This window comes from Natrix helvetica (genome assembly GCF_964273705.1).
Source record: "Natrix helvetica genome assembly, chromosome: 3".
NCBI lineage: Eukaryota > Metazoa > Chordata > Lepidosauria > Squamata > Natricidae > Natrix > Natrix helvetica.
In genome coordinates, this window is record NC_138549.1 from 172400984 (window position 1) to 172417714 (window position 16731).

Consider the following 16731-nt stretch of genomic DNA (forward strand, 5'->3'; position numbering starts at 1 on the left):
ATAACTTCTTCTCCGCCTTCCAAACTTCAAAACTCGGCTGCCGAGTCTTCCAGCAGTGGCTGCTCTAGGAGTGCGCTCTATGGTTGTGGGCTGGCTGCTGGACAGAGAGTCTTTTGGATATAGAGTCTTCCAGACAGAGAGTCTTCCAGCAGCCAGCCCACAACCATAAAGCACCCTCCTAGAGCCACCGCTGCTGGAAGACTCAGCAGCCGAGTTTTGGAGTTTGGAAGCCAGAGAACTTTGTCCTTGAAAGTGGTGATGTCTTTCTATCAGAGAATATGTAACTATTTGAACAAAACTGAAAGTTCATTCTTTTCCCTTTGTTTTATACCAAAATCCTAAGCGTATTCAAGTTCCACTTTTTAGGCCTTATCAAAACAGTGCTAAACTACGCTTGGACACAAAGCTATAGTAATTCTGCAAAGAGCAATCATCTATAGTGGATAGATTCTTCTGAATATTTATTCAGAGAGATATAATCTCTCTCTCTCTCTCTCTTTTCTGCTAGTTAATAAAGATATTCTTTGTTGTAAATTGATCCACATTTCTTTCTTTTTTTATTCTCTTATACATTAATAAGGATACAGTGTTATGCAGAGGTGTACTTATAACAATTTTATAGACAAATGATACTATTTACAGTCGCGCGGGGGGCGTGAAATGTTTTCTTCTTCCTAGGGGGGGCATGACAGAAAATAATTGAGAAGCACTGACCTATAGGTATGTGTTCTGACCCTCCTCTCCATGCCTGTGAACAAGCCAAAACGCAGGCTTGGCTGTTTGCCACTGCTTAATTGCAAGATAACAAACCTTTTGGCCGAAGGCCCAGATAACTCAGAATACAAGAAACAAACCAGATATTCAGACACGGCTCTAACACATCGATGTTCTTCACTGCTAATTTCGAACGGTTGTTTCCTGCAAATGTCCCCTCCCAACGCCTCACCTATAAGCTCTCTTGGGAGGGGCCAATCTACAACCACGTGTACTAATTACCGTCTGTGAGCCTGACTATGAAGCTGCTGCTTTCGTTTCTCAGCCCCTCTTACTCTAGCATCAGGGACTGACTGCCTTTGATCTTCCCCACTGCTCCATGCTTCAGGCGCCTCCTGCCCCTCTGGTCCCTGCTCTGAATCTGCAACCTGCACAGGGTCTTCTACATCATCCAAGGCAGACTCATATGATCCCTCACTATCTGAGTCCAGCATCAGCTGAACCGGAACCTGCTGGGCTACAACAGGTATGTATGTATGTATGTGTATATATATAGAACATATGTAAATGGGTGGGTGGGTAAATGGATGGATGGAAAGATGATAAGATACTTTTGAGAGCGGGCATCAGAATTTCATTTTTAATGTATGCTACTGTGTACACAGAAAAAGTGACAATAGAGGTTATCTTATCTTATCGTGAATAAGATGAACGTTACATACACCGGTAGTTGTGTTCAGTACTAGAAGGGAAAAGCGTTTAAGAAAGAAAAAAACAGGAGAAACGAGGCATGCCTAAGCGCACCAGAGTGCCTAACGTCCCTGTCCTACTGTCCCCATTTATTTGTACCCATTTCCTGTGTTCTTATTCAATAATAATACAATAATACAATAGCAGAGTTGGAAGGGACCTTGGAGGACTTCTAGTCCAACCCCCTGCCTAGGCAGGAAACCCTATACCGTTTCAGAGAGATGGCTATCCAACATCTTCTTAAAGACTTCCAGTGTTGGGGCATTCACAACTTCTGGAGGCAACTTCTGTTCCACTGATTAATTGTTCTAACTGTCAGGAAGTTTCTCCTCAGTTCTAAGTTGCTTCTCTCCTTGATTAGTTTCCACCCATTGCTTCTTGTTCTACCCTCAGGTGCCTTGGAGAATAGTTTGACTCCCTCTTCTTTGTGGCAACCTCTGAGATATTGGAACACTGCTATCATGTCTCCCCTAGTCCTTCTTTCTCTTAAGCTAAACATACCCAGTTCCTGCAACCGTTCTTCATATGTTTTAGTCTCCAGTCCCCTCATCCTCTTTGTTGCTCTTCTCTGCACTCTTTCTAGAGTCTCCACATCTTTTCTACATCGTGGCGACCAGAACTGAATGCAGGATTCCAAGTGTGGCCTCACCAAGGCATTGTAAAGCAGCATCAACACTTCACGTGATCTTGATTCTATCCCTCTTCTATCCCTATTCATGTTTATTCTTATTCCTGTTACTGTATCTTGCACACGAGTGACAAACTCAATAAATAAATAAAACAAACACTCATTTCTCCTGGGACTTACTGTCTGTCTGGAGAGCTGAAGTTAACATTTCTCGGCATTTGCCTCGAACTGTGTCGCACGTGATGGGCACTGGGGGGAAAGTAGTGATTTTGGGAGTGGTGGGAGTTTTTACGGACTCCTGCCTTTTGATGGAGCTGAAAGAAAAAACAAACCTGGTCAGGATTTTGAGGTAGAATTCCGCATTTCTAGACGTTTCGAAGCCTCCCTCTTATTTTACCTGAACATTATTTATTCTTTCCAAGTCTTTGGAATATAGAAAATAATCTCCAAACCTTTCTTGCGGTGTTCGCCACATCTATGGATTACAGGATTAAACTCACTAAAAGGATTTCAGATGAATTCAAGAAGAGAGTTTTGAAAATTCAACTGATAAAGACAGTGAAAATGTAAATGAGGAGAACTTTTAAGCATTTAGACAACTGAGCGTAGTGACACCTTTTTTTTTTTTTACAAAATTGGCAAAAACAACTGCAGTGATTCACTTAACAAGAAAGGTCTTAATGTAGGGCAAAACTCATTTAACAATTATCTCACTCAGCAACAGAAATTTTGGGCTAAAATCTTAAAATTAAAGTTAAAAATAGCCTTTATGGGCCCAGTTCGTAACATTAATGTGGTTTTCTGCCACTGTATGTGGCTGGCCGCAGGGTGGATTTGATTTAAATCAAGTCGATTTATATCAAAATTGAAATCACTAGTAAAAGGGCTTGATTTAAATCAACTTGATTTAAATCATCATTTTTAAAGAGCAACTGTGGTCTCTGTCCCGCAGCGGCTCCTCCTCTGACCTTCTGCTATTGACTCACCGACTGTCTCAATATTGCAGAATATACAGCCTTAGGCTACAGAACGCAGATTTAGTTCATGCTGAATAAACTAAATTATTAATGTAGCTTAAATAGAAAACTATCTTTGGATAGATTTTTACTCCAAAAGCATTTGATTAAAATAAATTTGATTGAAAAAAACCTGATTTTTTTTTTAAAAAAACCTGATTTAAATTTTTTTAAAATCTGATTTTTTAAAAAATTTAAAACAAAATCATCCATTTTTATCCACCTTCGTTGGCCCTGATTTGAAGGAGTCTCAAAGGTGCTTTCTTTTCAAGAGGCAACTGGACTTTCAAGATGTTTCGCTTCTCATCCAAGAAGCTCAAAGGAGTCCCATTGTAAGATTTCATCAGCAGCTTCCTTGTCATCAAAATCCACGGCTTAAAGGTTGACATTCATTCAGATCAGGAACATCCATTTTTCCCAATTTGAAAACAAAAACTAAATCCAGCAGTTTCCTGTTCCAACAATGGTCAACGCAATAGAGGTAGTCCTCGACTTATGACCACAATGGAGTCCAACATTTCCATTGCTAAGCAAGACAATTTCTAAATGAGTTTCCCTCCATTTTGCAAGCTTTCTTGCCACAGTTGTTAAAGTGAATCAACGCAGTTGTTAAGTGAATCTGGTTTCCCATTGACTTTGCTTGCCAGAAGGTCGCTAAAGGGGATCACGTGACACTCCCCCCCCCCTCCGCGGGACACTGCAACCGGTCACAAATATGAGTTAATTGCCAAGCATCTGAATTTTGATCACGTGGCCATGGGGATGCTGTAACGGTTGTAAGTGTGAAAAATAGTCACGAGTCACTTTTTTTCAGTGCGGTTGTAGCTTTGGACGGTCACTAAATGAACTGTTGTAAGTCAAGGACTCCCTGTATTTGTGGGAAGCCTTTAAGCAAGACAAGAAGGCTACTGCTCCTCTACAGGTGGCCTTGAGCCAAGGAAGGAAGCAAACTAACAGATTTTCTTCACAAAGCATTTCATTGAAAATGGGATGGAATGGGATGGGATAGAATAGAAAACAGAGTTGGAAGGGACCTTGGAGGTCTTCTAGTCCAACCCGCTGGCGCTCAGGCCTCTTTCTCTCTTCAAATATCCCTTTTGCAATTTTGGGGAATCTGCCAGAAAAAATATAAAATAGAAATAGAATAGAATATATAAAATAGAATTTAGAATAGAATAAGAATGAATAGAACAGTGATGGCGAACCTATGGCACGCGTGCCACAGGAAGCACGTGGAGCCATTTGTCAGGGCACGCGAGGCGCTGCCCTGTCAGCTGGCCAGCGCACATGTGCACGCTGGCCAACTGAGTTCACCCTTTTTAAAAGCCATTTTTCGCCCTCCCCAGGTTCCAGAGGCTTTATAGGAGCCTGGGGAGGGCGAAAACAGCCTCCTCTGCCCCCCCGGACGCCCTCCGAAGGCGTCAGGGGAGCCTCCGGACAGTCCCTGAAGCCTTTGGAGCGCTTAAAATGGCCCTCCGAGCAAACCAGAAGTGACTTCCCGTTTGCTCGGAGGGTCGTTTTGAGCGCTCCAAAGGCTTCAGGGACCGTCCGGAGGCTTCCCTGGCACCTCAGGAGGGCGTCCGGGGGGGCAGAGGAGGCTGTTTTCGCCCTCCCCAGGCTCCTATAAAGCCTCTGGAGCCTGGGGAGGGCGAAAAAAGCATGTAAAAATGGGGGTAGTGCACGCCCGCATTGCATTATGGGTGCGGCACGCCCGCACACGACCCCCCTGCGCTCCCCCCACTTATGGCATGCGAGCCAAAAAAGGTTCGCCATCGCTGGAATAGAATAAGGATAGGATAGGATAGAATGGAATGGAATAGAAAACAGAGTTGGAAGGGACCTTGGAGGTCTTCTAGTCCAACCCACTGGCGCTCAGGCCTTTTTCTCTCTTCAAATATCCCTTTTGCAATTTTGGGGAATCTGCCAGAATAGAATATAAAATAGAAATAGAATAGAATATATAAAATAGAATATAGAATTGAATAAGAATAGAAACGGTATGAAACAGTGTTGGGTTTCCTGCCTAGGCAGGGGGTTGGACTAGAAGACCTCCAAGGTCCCTTCCAACTCTGCTATTGCATTGTATTGAATAAGAATAAGGAGTTAATATGAATTATGCTTGATGACTGTGGAAGAGATGCAAGAGTCTTTTGTAGCCAAGTGATACACTTTCTACAGTACATAAAGAAGGAAGATTTTATGTGTTGTGTTTGTTTTGAAAATAAAGAATAAAAAAAAACTTTTATAGAAAAAGAATAAGGATAAGGATAGGATAGGATAGGATAACAGAGTTGGAAGGGACCTTGGAGGTCTTCTAGTCCAACCCCCTGCTTAGGCAGGAAACCTAATAACATTTCAAACAAATGGTTATCCAATCGCTTCTTTAAAAATTCTTTAATTCAATTGCTTCATGTCGCTATCTTAGCTATAAGCTTTACTTCATAAAGACATTTTAGAAAGACTACATTTTGAGTAAACAAAATAACAAGAAAAATTGTGGATCGTGTAATCAGGGGAAGCAAGAAAAAATCCTTCCGATCGACAGGAGGCAACGTCACCGGATCAGTGGGAATCATCGAGCCAATATCTGGATGTACCGATTGCTCCCTTATGAAAAACGTTTATGAAAAACAGGAGAGGCGGAGGGAAAGATCCGATATAAATTGAATCGAATAGGTCACGAGTTCTTTTTATAACTAAAAAAGAAATCCACCAAAGACGATAAAGGGAGCACATTTGGATCCCTGCAGATTTCCGGATATGTTTGTGAGCAGGAGATCGCAGCTCCTGTTCATTTCAACAGATCCATAATGTCAAGTGTTTAGAAAACAGATCCTGGGGCATGTGCAGGTAGTCCTCGACTTACAACAGTTCACTTAGCGACCGTTCGAACAGCACTGAAAAAAGGGACTTGTGAACCATTTTCAGACTCATCACCATTACAGCAGCCCCCATGCTCACGCGATTTAGTCAAATGCTTGACCGACTCACATTTACGATGGTTGCAGTGTCCCAGGGTCATGTGGTCCCCTTTTGCAACCTTCTGACGAGCAAAGTCAATGCGAAAACCAGATTCACTTAACAACTGTGTCACTAACTTAAGAACTGCAGTGGTTCATTTAACAAATGTGGCAAGAAAAGTGGTAATATGGGGCAAAACTCACTTAACAAATTTCTAGCAACATACATTTTGGGCTCCAATTGTGGCCGTAAGCTGAGGACTACCTGTAGTGTCTAGAATAAACTTTCTATAATGCCGATACCGGTTGTCCTCGACTTATGACCACAACTGAGACCAGAAATGTCCATTGCTAAGCAAGTCAGTGGTTAACACATCCCATTTTACGATGTGCTTTGGCTTGACTGCTAAGTGAATCACTGAAGTTATTATGTGAATCAGCCAGTCATTAAGTGACTCTGGATTGCCCCATTGAGCTTGCTTGTTGGAAACCAGCTGGGAAGGTCACAAATGAGGATCAGGTAATCCAGGAGACACGGCAACTTGTTGTGAAGTGCCCAAATTTTGGTCACAGGTATTTGCCACGTTGCAGATCACCTGACTGTGGTGATACTGGGGCAGTCTTAAGTGTGAGGACCAATCATAAGTCACTGTTTTAGTGCTGTTGTAACTTTGGACGGTCACTAAATAAATAAGTGGATATCTTTAATATCTTAATATCTTTTATAAATAAAAGATGTGGAGACTCTAGAAAGAGTGCAGAGAAGAGCAACAAAGAGGATTAGGGGACTGGAGGCTAAAACATATGAAGAACGGTTGCAGGAACTGGGTATGTTTAGCTTAAGAGAAAGAAGGACTAGGGGGAGACATGATAGCAGTCTCCCAATATCTCAGGGGTTGCCACAAAGAAGAGGGAGTCAAACTATTCTCCAAAGCACCTGAAAGCAGGACAAGAGGAAATGGGTGGAAACTAATCAAGGAGAGAAGCAACTTAGAACTGAGGAGAAACTTCCTGACAAAACAATTAATCAGTGGAACAGAAGTTGCCTCCAGAAGTTGTGAATGCCCCAACACTGGAAGTCCTTAAGAAGATGTTGGATAGCCATTTGTCTGAAACGGTATAAGGATTCCTACCTAGGCAGAGGGTTGGACTAGAAGACCTCCAAGGTCCCTTCCAACTCTGCTATTGTATTATTGTACAAATAAATGTAAGTCGAGAACTACTTGTATATCCAAATCTTCGCTTCTATCTAATTCTGTTCTACATTAAGGCAAGAAAAACAAAACGCACAGGTACAGTATATGTGGTACCTCGCTCAATAGTAGTAACTGGGAGAAGGATCTTGGAGTCCTAGTAGACAACCATTCCTTGGTAAGGACACACTTGGAATACTGCATCGTTTTCATTGCCATAATTTAAAAAAGGTGTGGAGACCCTAGAAAGAGTGCAGGGAAGAGCAACTAAGATGATTAGGAGACTGGAGGCTAAAACATATAAAGAACAGTTGCTGGAATGGGGTATGTCTGGTTTGATGAAAAGAAGGACTAGGAGTGACATGATAGCAGGGTTCCAATATCTCAGGGGCTGCCATAAAGAAGAGGGGTTTAACATTCTCCAAAGCACCTCAAGGCAAGATAAGAAAAAAATGGATGGAAATTAATCAAGGAGAAAAGCAGCCTTGGAATTAAGGAGAAATTCCAGGAGCCAACCTCAGAGGTTTTAAAGAACATGTTGGGTAACCATTTGTTTGAAGTGGTGGGGTTTCCTGCCTAAGCAGGGGGTTGGACTAGAAGACCTCCAAGGTCCCTTCCAACTTGGTTATTCTATTCTATTAAGTAGAAGTATCTGTATTGTCATTGTACTTAAATACAACGCAATTGGTTATACAACGAAATTGGTTGAAAGTGGTCTATTCTATTCTATTCTATTCTATTCTATTCTATTCTATTCTAGTATTCTATATTGAAAGTGGTCCTTCCAGTTACTCTGTAAAGTAGGTCCATGCTTTTTATCTTATAATTAGAGGCTCATGGTTTTCCTAAGACAAGTGAGGAATTTGCCCCCCCAAAAAATAGAACCTGGACAATAGATACCTCAAAAGGCAAGTAGGGTGCATAAAAAGTATTAACCAACTGTGTGCAGCACAAACCTTGTGGAACTTAATTCGTGGCTAATATATCTAATATAATACAGAATAATCTGAGTAATTCCACCGCTAATGCCAATTAACTTGAGCATCGGGAGCATTTAATCTTTAGCAGGCTCCATTTAAGTGGCTTATCCAGATGGCATGAGCTTCTTCACAGTTCAACAGCAACAGCACTTAAGACTTATATTCCACTTCACAGTGCTTCCCGGCCCGCTCTAAGCGGTTTTACAGAGTCATCTATTGCCCCCAACAATCGGAGTCCTCATTTGACCGACCTCAGAAAGATGGAAGGAATGAGTCGACCTTGAGCCGGTCAGAATCGAACTGCCGAACTGCCAGCAGCTGGCACTTAGCAGAAGTAGCCTGCAGTACTGCATTCTCACCACTGCACCACAAGATATAGGTAAGTCAGAGAGGTTGCCGCAAAGAGGAGGGGGTCAACTTATTCTCCAGAGGGCAAGACAAGAAGCAATGGATGGAAACTAATCAAGGAGAGAAGCAACCTGGAATTAAGGAGAAATTTCCTAACGGTGAGAACAATTAATCAGTGGAACAGCTTGACACCAGAACTTGTGGGCACTCCAACACTGGAGGTTTTTAAGAAGAGACTGGACGGCCACTTGTCTGGAATGGTATAGGGTCTTCTGCTTGAGCGGGGCTGGACTAGAAGACCCCCAATGTCCCTTCCAGCTCTATTCCAATTGATTCATTGAATTGCCTTCTACACAACAGCAGTAACCATTAAGTAAGAGTTCTGAGTAGCTTCAACATCCGCTGTGCAAAGAATCTCCCGAATCTTAAAAGCGCTGCAAATGCTGACATGGGTTGGACTGATAAGGAACGGGTCACAGGACTTATGACCGTTTTTCACCCTTACGACCCTTGCAGCATCCCCATGGTCACATGGTCAAAATTCAGACGCTGGGCAACTGACTCGTATTTATGACGGTTGCCGTGCTGATCAGCTTTTGCGAACTTCTGACGAGCAAAACTCAAAAGGGGAAGCCAGATTCGCTCAACATCCGCAGGACTAACTCAACAACTGCAACGATTCACTGAACAACGGTGGCAAGAAGGGTCGTAAAACGGGGCAAAACTCACTGAGCAAATGTCTCGCTTGGCAGCAGAAATTGTGGGCTCAATTATGGTTGCACACCCACATCTTTCATGGCCTCAACCAACTGGATAGCCACTTATCTGGAACGGTATAGGGCAGGGGTCTCCAAACTTGGCAACTCTAAGACTTGTGGACAGAATTCTCCAGCCAGCAGAGCTGGAACAGAGTTGGCTGGAGAATTCTGGGAGTTGAACTCCAAAAGTCTTAAAAGTTGCCAAGTTTGAAGACTTCTGGTATAGGGTCTTCTGCTTGAGCCAGGGTTGGACTAGAAGACTTCAGGGGTCCCTTCCATCTGTTAGTCTGTAATTTCTACTCTGTTTCAGGAGGTCCTGAGGATACAGATAAAACCTCCAAGTGGCCTCAACGACTCTCAGAAGAGAGCGCTGACTGCAAATAATATAAATCCTTCCATCCCCCACTATTCAGTCAGAACTGAAGGAACCTCTTGGATGAGAAGTGAAATGAATTCAAGGAAGAACAAAGGAAGTCCAGTTGCTTCTTGAAAAAAGCACCTTTGGATCAATTAAAAAAAATCATTCATCATACCCAAACGGCACAATGGGTCGTGTTTCTCTGTATTATTGAATATTTGCCATCGCAAGATGTGGTTCAACGGTAAATTGAACTGAATTGACTACTTTATTTGGAGATCATGCACCCAAGGAATTTGTCTCCAATGCAGAAGCTCATAGTGTACATGCAACGTGACAGAATAATAACAATCATCACCACAATCATACCAATAAGAGGGGAAGAGTAAGAAAGATAATAAGCATAAATAAGAGTAATACTACATGGACATCAGACAGCACTGTGGGAATAAGATGTTCAGCAGAGTAATGGCCCAACCAACTCTCTAAACAATCACTTCTTAGATGTTCAGATTATGTAGAATCATTTGAAGATTAAATATCTGTGTGTTTCTATCCAGAAAATGCTTCAATCATGTTCTAGGGGAGTGATGGCGAACCGGTGGCACGCGTAGCCATTTGTCAGGGCACGCGAGGTGCTGCCCTGTCGCGCACATGTGCGCACTGGCCAGCTGAGTTCACCCTTTTTTAAAGCCATTTTTCACCCTCCCTAGGCTCCAGAGGCTTTATAGGAGCCTGGGGAGGGCGAAAAGAGCCTCCCCCCCCTCTGGAGGCCCTCCGGAGGCTTCATGAGCTTCCCTGAAGCCTCCGGAGTGCCAAAAAACGGCCCTATGGGCAAACCGGAAGTTCGGGAACGGACTTCCTGTTTGCTCAGAGGGTTGTTTTGACTGCTCCGGAGGCTTCAGGAAAGCCTCCTGAAGGTCCCTCAAGTCTTCAGAGCACTCAAAACGACCTTCTGAGCAAACTGGAAGTGACTTCCGGTTTGCTCGGAGGGTCGTTTTGACTGCTCCGGAGGCTTCAGGGAAGCGTCCTGAAGGTCCCTGAAGCCTTCGGAGGGCTTCCGGGGGGGCGGGGGAGGCTGTTTTCGTCCTCCCCAGGCTCCTATAAAGCCCCTGGAGCCTGGGGAGGGCAAAAAAAGCATGCAAAAAATGGGGGCTCACGCCTGTAGTGCGTGCCTGCATTGCATTATGGGTGCAGCACACCTGCATACGCCCCCCCTTCGCTCCCCCCACTTATGGCACGCGAGCCAAAAAAGGTTCGCCATCGCTGTTCTAGGGAAAATTAGTAGGATCACTCCGAGCGCACTGAATGGGAATCCCAAACCCGCAATTTGAGTGGTTTTGACACATGCGGAATCGGGGTGATAATCCTACGAAGGAATTTGGAACAAGGGTACATTGGTACACAGCTGGAGCTGATATTATAAGATTTAGGGCAGGTGGCATGGCCAGTAATTTTTTTTATCACTGGCCAAAGGATAAAAGGATCCTTATCCACTTATCTCGCAGGGTGATGCTACTTAAGTCAAAATAAATGTATGTACATAAACAGAAGGTTGGGTTAAGAAAGAAAGAAAACTACAAACGAAATAAAAGCAACAAAATGAGAAATGGCCTTTATTAACAAAAGGAGGAGCGTGAGAAAGACGGGAGAAATGAAAGCCAATCAAATAATAAATAAAAATAAAAAGAAATGCACGAAGTCCACTGAGTTTTGCAGGTGTTTATTATTATTTTTCCATTTATAACTGTAAGGTTCAGAAAAAAAGGACTTTATAACCTGTTTGTCAAAAGGGAGTCACCATCGCTTCTTGAGAATCTTTGTCAGTAGAGAAGTAACATTTCCCCAATTCAATGAAGCCAAGTAGGGAAACCATGTTGATATTACTAATAACAGACATCTGGCTAGAAACTGGGAAGCTGTGAGTTCTATTCCTGCCTTAGGCATGAAAGCTGCTGAGTGACTTTGGGCCAATCACTAGGAAGCAGTAAGTTCTAGTTCAGCCTTAGGAATGAAAGCTGCTGGGTGACTTTGGGCTGAACACCAAAAGATTGGGAGTTCTAGACTTACATTAGAAATGAAAGCTTCTGGGTGACTTTGGGCCAATTACCAGGAGGTTGGGAGTTCTAGTCCCATGTTAGACACGAAAGCTGTTGGGTGACTTTGGGCCAATCCCCAGGAGGTTGGGAGTTGTAGTCCTGCTTTAGACGTGAAAACTACAGGATGACTTTGGGCCAAACCCCAGGAGGTTGGGAGTTGTAGTCCTGCTTTAGACGTGAAAACTACAGGATGACTTTGGGCCAAACCCCAGGAGGTTGGGAGTTGTAGTCCTGCTTTAGACGTGAAAACTACAGGATGACTTTGGGCCAAACCCCAGGAGGTTGGGAGTTGTAGTCCTGCTTTAGACGTGAAAACTACAGGGTGACATTGGGCCAATCACCAGGAGATTGGGAGTGCTTAGTCCCATGTTAGACATAAAAGCGCTTTCTCTCTGCCTCCCTCTCCAAATAATAAAGGTAGGATATGAATTAAATAAGCATTTGAAACAAAACTTGGGTGGGCAACCAGTAGAATACCACTATCTCTGGCTAAGGATTACCTTTGGTCTCGTGAATCACCGGTCTCTTTTGAAGAAGAGGCTGCCAGAGAACTCTTCTTCCTCTCATCTCTCTTATCTTCGGAAGCATCTGGACAGAGTTAAGGAGGAAGAAGGACAAGCAGTAAAGAATGAAGTCGCCATAAGGAAGCCGTGGGTTGTGTGCCTCGAAGTGGGGTTCTGGGACAGCTCCTTCCTTGGTCATAGGGTCTTCTGAGGCAGTTAGCCTCCAAAGCAGTAGGTAACAGCATGGTCCATGTTTCTAGGTTTGTTTAACACCTGAGGAAGCTTGGAGGAACATCTGTCATGACACGGACAACGATGGAGAGAGGATGCTTTTTTTTTTTTTTTGGCAATTAAAAGACCGCGCAACAAACCAGCTTTTGCCAGGAAAAGAATCCAGTTCTAGCTACATCATTTTACTGGAAATTGCTGTTACTTCTCAAAAGAGATCTAGCTGGGGAAAATTCAGGGTTACGGCTGGGTTCCTACATATTTATCTTGTCCTCTGTTTGGACCAGAAGCTGTTCACGTTTGATTGCTTGGACTTTTGGAAGGTGCATAATTGTTATTGGGGTTTTTTTTTGACCCGCGGCATTCAACAAAAATTGAACTCAAAATTTAATCCGGAAGTAAAATTGTTGGTAATAAGTCACTTGAGGATCGATGATCAAGATAGCAGCCATGAATCTCACGTATTAGTAGCCCTCTACTTACAACAGTTCATTTTAGTGACCGGTCAAAGTTACAGCGGCATTGAAACAAATGTGACTTCGGACCGTTTTTCAAAGTTACGACCTGTTGCAAACACCCCCATGGTCACACAATCAAAAATCAGAGGCTTGGCAAGTGTTTCAAATTTATGACGGTTGCGGTGTCCCGGGGTCATGTGGTCCACTTTTGTGAACCTTCTGACAAGCAAAGGTAATGAGGAAGCCAGGTTCACTTAACAAATGCAACGACTCACTTAACAACTGTGGAAAGGAAAGTGGCCAAATGGGGCAAACTCACTTAACAAATGTTTCACTTAGCGACATAAATTTTGGGCTCAACTGTGGTCGTAGCTCGGAGACTACCTGTATTCGTGGATTTAGTACAAAGAAAGTAGTAGAATTAGGAATTCATCAAGGCTCGTTAGGATGGGGGCATTCTGTGAGTTCACAGCAATGTTTCTCAACCGTGGCAACTTTCCGATGAGTGGGACTTCAATTCCCAGAATTCACCAGCCAATCTTCTCCTAATGGTTGCTGGGAGGAGGTGGGTGGGACTTCAACTCCCAGAATCCCACCCACCTCCTCCCAGCAACCATTAGGACAAGATTGGCTGGTGAATTCTGGGAATTGAAGTCCCAGACATGTTGCCAAGGCTGCGAAAAACTGCCTTAATGGTTAGGAGGGACTTGCCCTAAAGGTTCTAGCAGTTAAAAGTGGGCCGGCAGGAAGTCTGTACCTTCATACTTGCAAGATCCTGTTAAAGTAGTCTTCCAATAAAGCAGATTTAGTTCATCTGGTCCCGTTTTCCTATCTTAGTTTAATCAGGAAGGCTGACAAAGTTTGATAAAAATACAATTACCTACTATGTTTCCCTGAGAATAAGACAGGGTCCTATTTTCTTTTGACCCCCGAAATAAGCACTTGACCTTATTTTTGGGGAGGTCTTATTATTTTTGCATGGAGGTAGCGAGCGTGGTCACCTCATGGCTGCTGCTGTGTTGCAATATTTTCAGGGGAGGGCTTATTTTAACGCATGCACTCAAAAGCCCGATTGGGTTTATTATCCGGGGAGGGGCTATTTTCGGGGAAACAGGGTAGAAGTTATGATATAGTCATAGTCGTATAATCATAGTCAAATCATACTCAAGTATAGTCAAGGCTATGGTTTTCCCAGTTGCAATGTATGACTGTGAAAGTTGGACCACAAGGAAGGCTGAGCATAAGAAAGAATGGAGGCCTTTGGACTCTGGTGCTAGAGAAGACTCCTGCGAGTCCCTTGGACTGCAAGGCAATCCAACCAGTCAGTCCTAGAAAAGATCAACCCTGACTGCTCTTTAGAAGGCCAGATCCTGAAGATGAAACTCAAGTACTTTGGCCACTGAGAAGGAAGAAGGACTCCCTGGAGAAGAGCCTCATGCTGGAGGAACAAGACTCTAGAAAGAGTCCAGAGAAGAGCAACAAAGATGATTAGGGGACTGGAGACTAAAACATATGAAGAACCGTTGCAGGAACTGGGTATGTCTAGTTTAATAGAAAGAAGGACTAGGGGAGACATGATAGCAGTCTTCCAATATCTCAGAGGTTGCCACAAAGAAGAGGGAGTCAAACTATTCTCCAAGGCACCTGAGGACAGAACAAGAAGCAATGGGTGGAAACTAATCAAGGAGAGAAGCAACTTAGAACTGAGGAGAAATTTCCTGACAGTTAGAACAATGAATCAGTGGAACAGAAGTTGCCTCCAGAAGTTGTGGATGCCCCAAAACTGGAAGTCTTTAAGAAGATGCTGGATAGCCATTTGTCTGAAACGGTATAGGGTTTCCTGCTTGAGCAAGGGGTTGGACTCGAAGACCTCCAAGGTCCCTTCCAACTCTGCTACTGTATTATTGTATAAATAAATGTAAGTTGAGAACTACTTGTATATCCAAATCTTCGCTTCTATCTAATTATATTCAAAAATATAATATAAGGACTAGGGGACACATGATAGCAGTGTTCCAATATCTCAGGGGTTGCCACAAAGAAGAGGGAGTCAAACTATTCTCCAAGGCACCTGTGGACAGAACAAGAAGCAATGGGTGGAAACTAATCAAGGAGAGAAGCAACTTAGAACTGAGGAGAAATTTCCTGACAGTTAGAACAATTACTCAGTGGAACAGAAGTTGCCTCCAGAAGTTGTGAATGCCCCAATACTGGAAGTCTTTAAGAAGACGTTGGATAGCCATTTGTCTGAAACGGTATAGGGCAGTGATGGGCGAGGCGCTGCCCTGTCAGCTGGCCAGCGCGCATGTGCACGCTGGCCAGCTGAGTTCACCTTTTTAAAAGCTATTTTTCGCCTTCGCCAGGCTCCAGAGGCTTTATAGGAGCCTGGGGAGGGCGAAAAGAGCCTCCCCCGCCCCCGCGGAGGCCCTCCGGAGGCTTCAGGGACCGTCCGGTTTGCTCGGAGGGTGGTTTTAAGTGTTCCAAAGGCTTCAGGGAAGCCTCCGGACGGTCCCTGAAGCCTCCGGAGGGCCTCCGGAGGGGCGGGGGAGGCTCTTTTCACCCTCCCCAGGCTCCTATAAAGCCTCTGGAGCCTGGGGAGGGCGAAAAAAGCATGTAAAAATGGGGGGGGGTCACGCGTTGTGCGCGCATGCGCACTGGGGGGTCGCATGTTGCATTATGGGTGCGGCACGCCCGCACACGACCTCCCTGCGCTCCCCCCACTTGTGGCATGCGAGCGAAAAAAGGTTCGCCATCGCTGGTATAGGGTTTCCTGCCTAGGCAGGGGGTTGGACTAGAAGACCTCCAAGGTCCCTTCCAACTCTGCTATTGCATTGTATAACGTTGTCCATGGGCTCGCAATGGATCGGACACGACTTCGCAACTAACAACAAGAAATCATGGTGTGATAAAACCTCTACAGATAGCCCTAAGAGTCACGACCACAACTGAGCCCAACATTTATGCAGCTAGGTGAAACATTTGTTAAATGAGTGTGCTCCAATTTGCGGCTTTTCTTGCCACAGTTGTTAAGCAAACCGCTGCATTTGTTAAGTTAGTAACACGGCTGTTAAGTGAATCTGGCTTCCCCACTGACTTTGCTTGTAGGAGGTCGCAAACGCAGATCACGTGACCCAGATCAATGCCGCTGTGACTTTGAACGGTCACTAAATGAACTGTTGCCTAAGTCGAGGACTATCTGTACAGGGAAAAGGGATGCAATTCCAGCCTTCACCCTCTGCACGAGCAGGAAGTTGCTCGAAACCAAAAGGAGGCGTATCTTGATTTATTCTGTAACGTGTTTTTCATATTTTACTCACCTGCAACATGCCTATTTCTTACCTAGGAGTTTCTTCCAAGCCTTGATAAGCGACTTGGCAAGGGCAATTACATCTTCATCTGTGCTTTGCTTCCGAAGGGCATTGACAGACATCCCGATTCGGGTAGACTGCAAAATATTAAACGGAGAAGCGATTGGCCCCCAAACTAGCAAGGTTTCTGTCAGGCCTGCAGCCATCTTTTCTCTTGGATCTTGGATCCACACTTTCTATTATGCTACTATGCCTTTTTCTATTGTGGGAAAATGGGAGGAGGGGATTGTACAGAGTTAGATGCTATGTAGCCAAAACAAAATTCTTTCTAGAAAGCCAAGGTCATCCTTTGTCTTTGCACCTCTGCACCTGACCGGAATTGGATGGGTGGAACTGCCAGCGTGGCAGTGGGAGATTGGGCCATGGGATG

General features: G+C 44.2%; 1 protein-coding gene across 3 annotated transcripts in view; it reads right to left on the reverse strand.

Moving 5' to 3' along the window:
• Positions 1-16731, reverse strand: part of TCEA2 (transcription elongation factor A2) — a 35980-nt gene that overhangs the window by 14789 nt on the left and 4460 nt on the right. For all 3 annotated transcript variants that reach the window (XM_081949786.1, XM_081949788.1, XM_081949787.1), the window contains exons 3-5: positions 16333-16438; positions 12305-12392; positions 2273-2406 (exon numbers count right to left, since the gene is read on the reverse strand). In XM_081949786.1, the coding sequence (XP_081805912.1) occupies positions 2273-2406; positions 12305-12392; positions 16333-16438 (328 nt within the window). The remainder of the gene's footprint in view (positions 1-2272; positions 2407-12304; positions 12393-16332; positions 16439-16731) is intronic.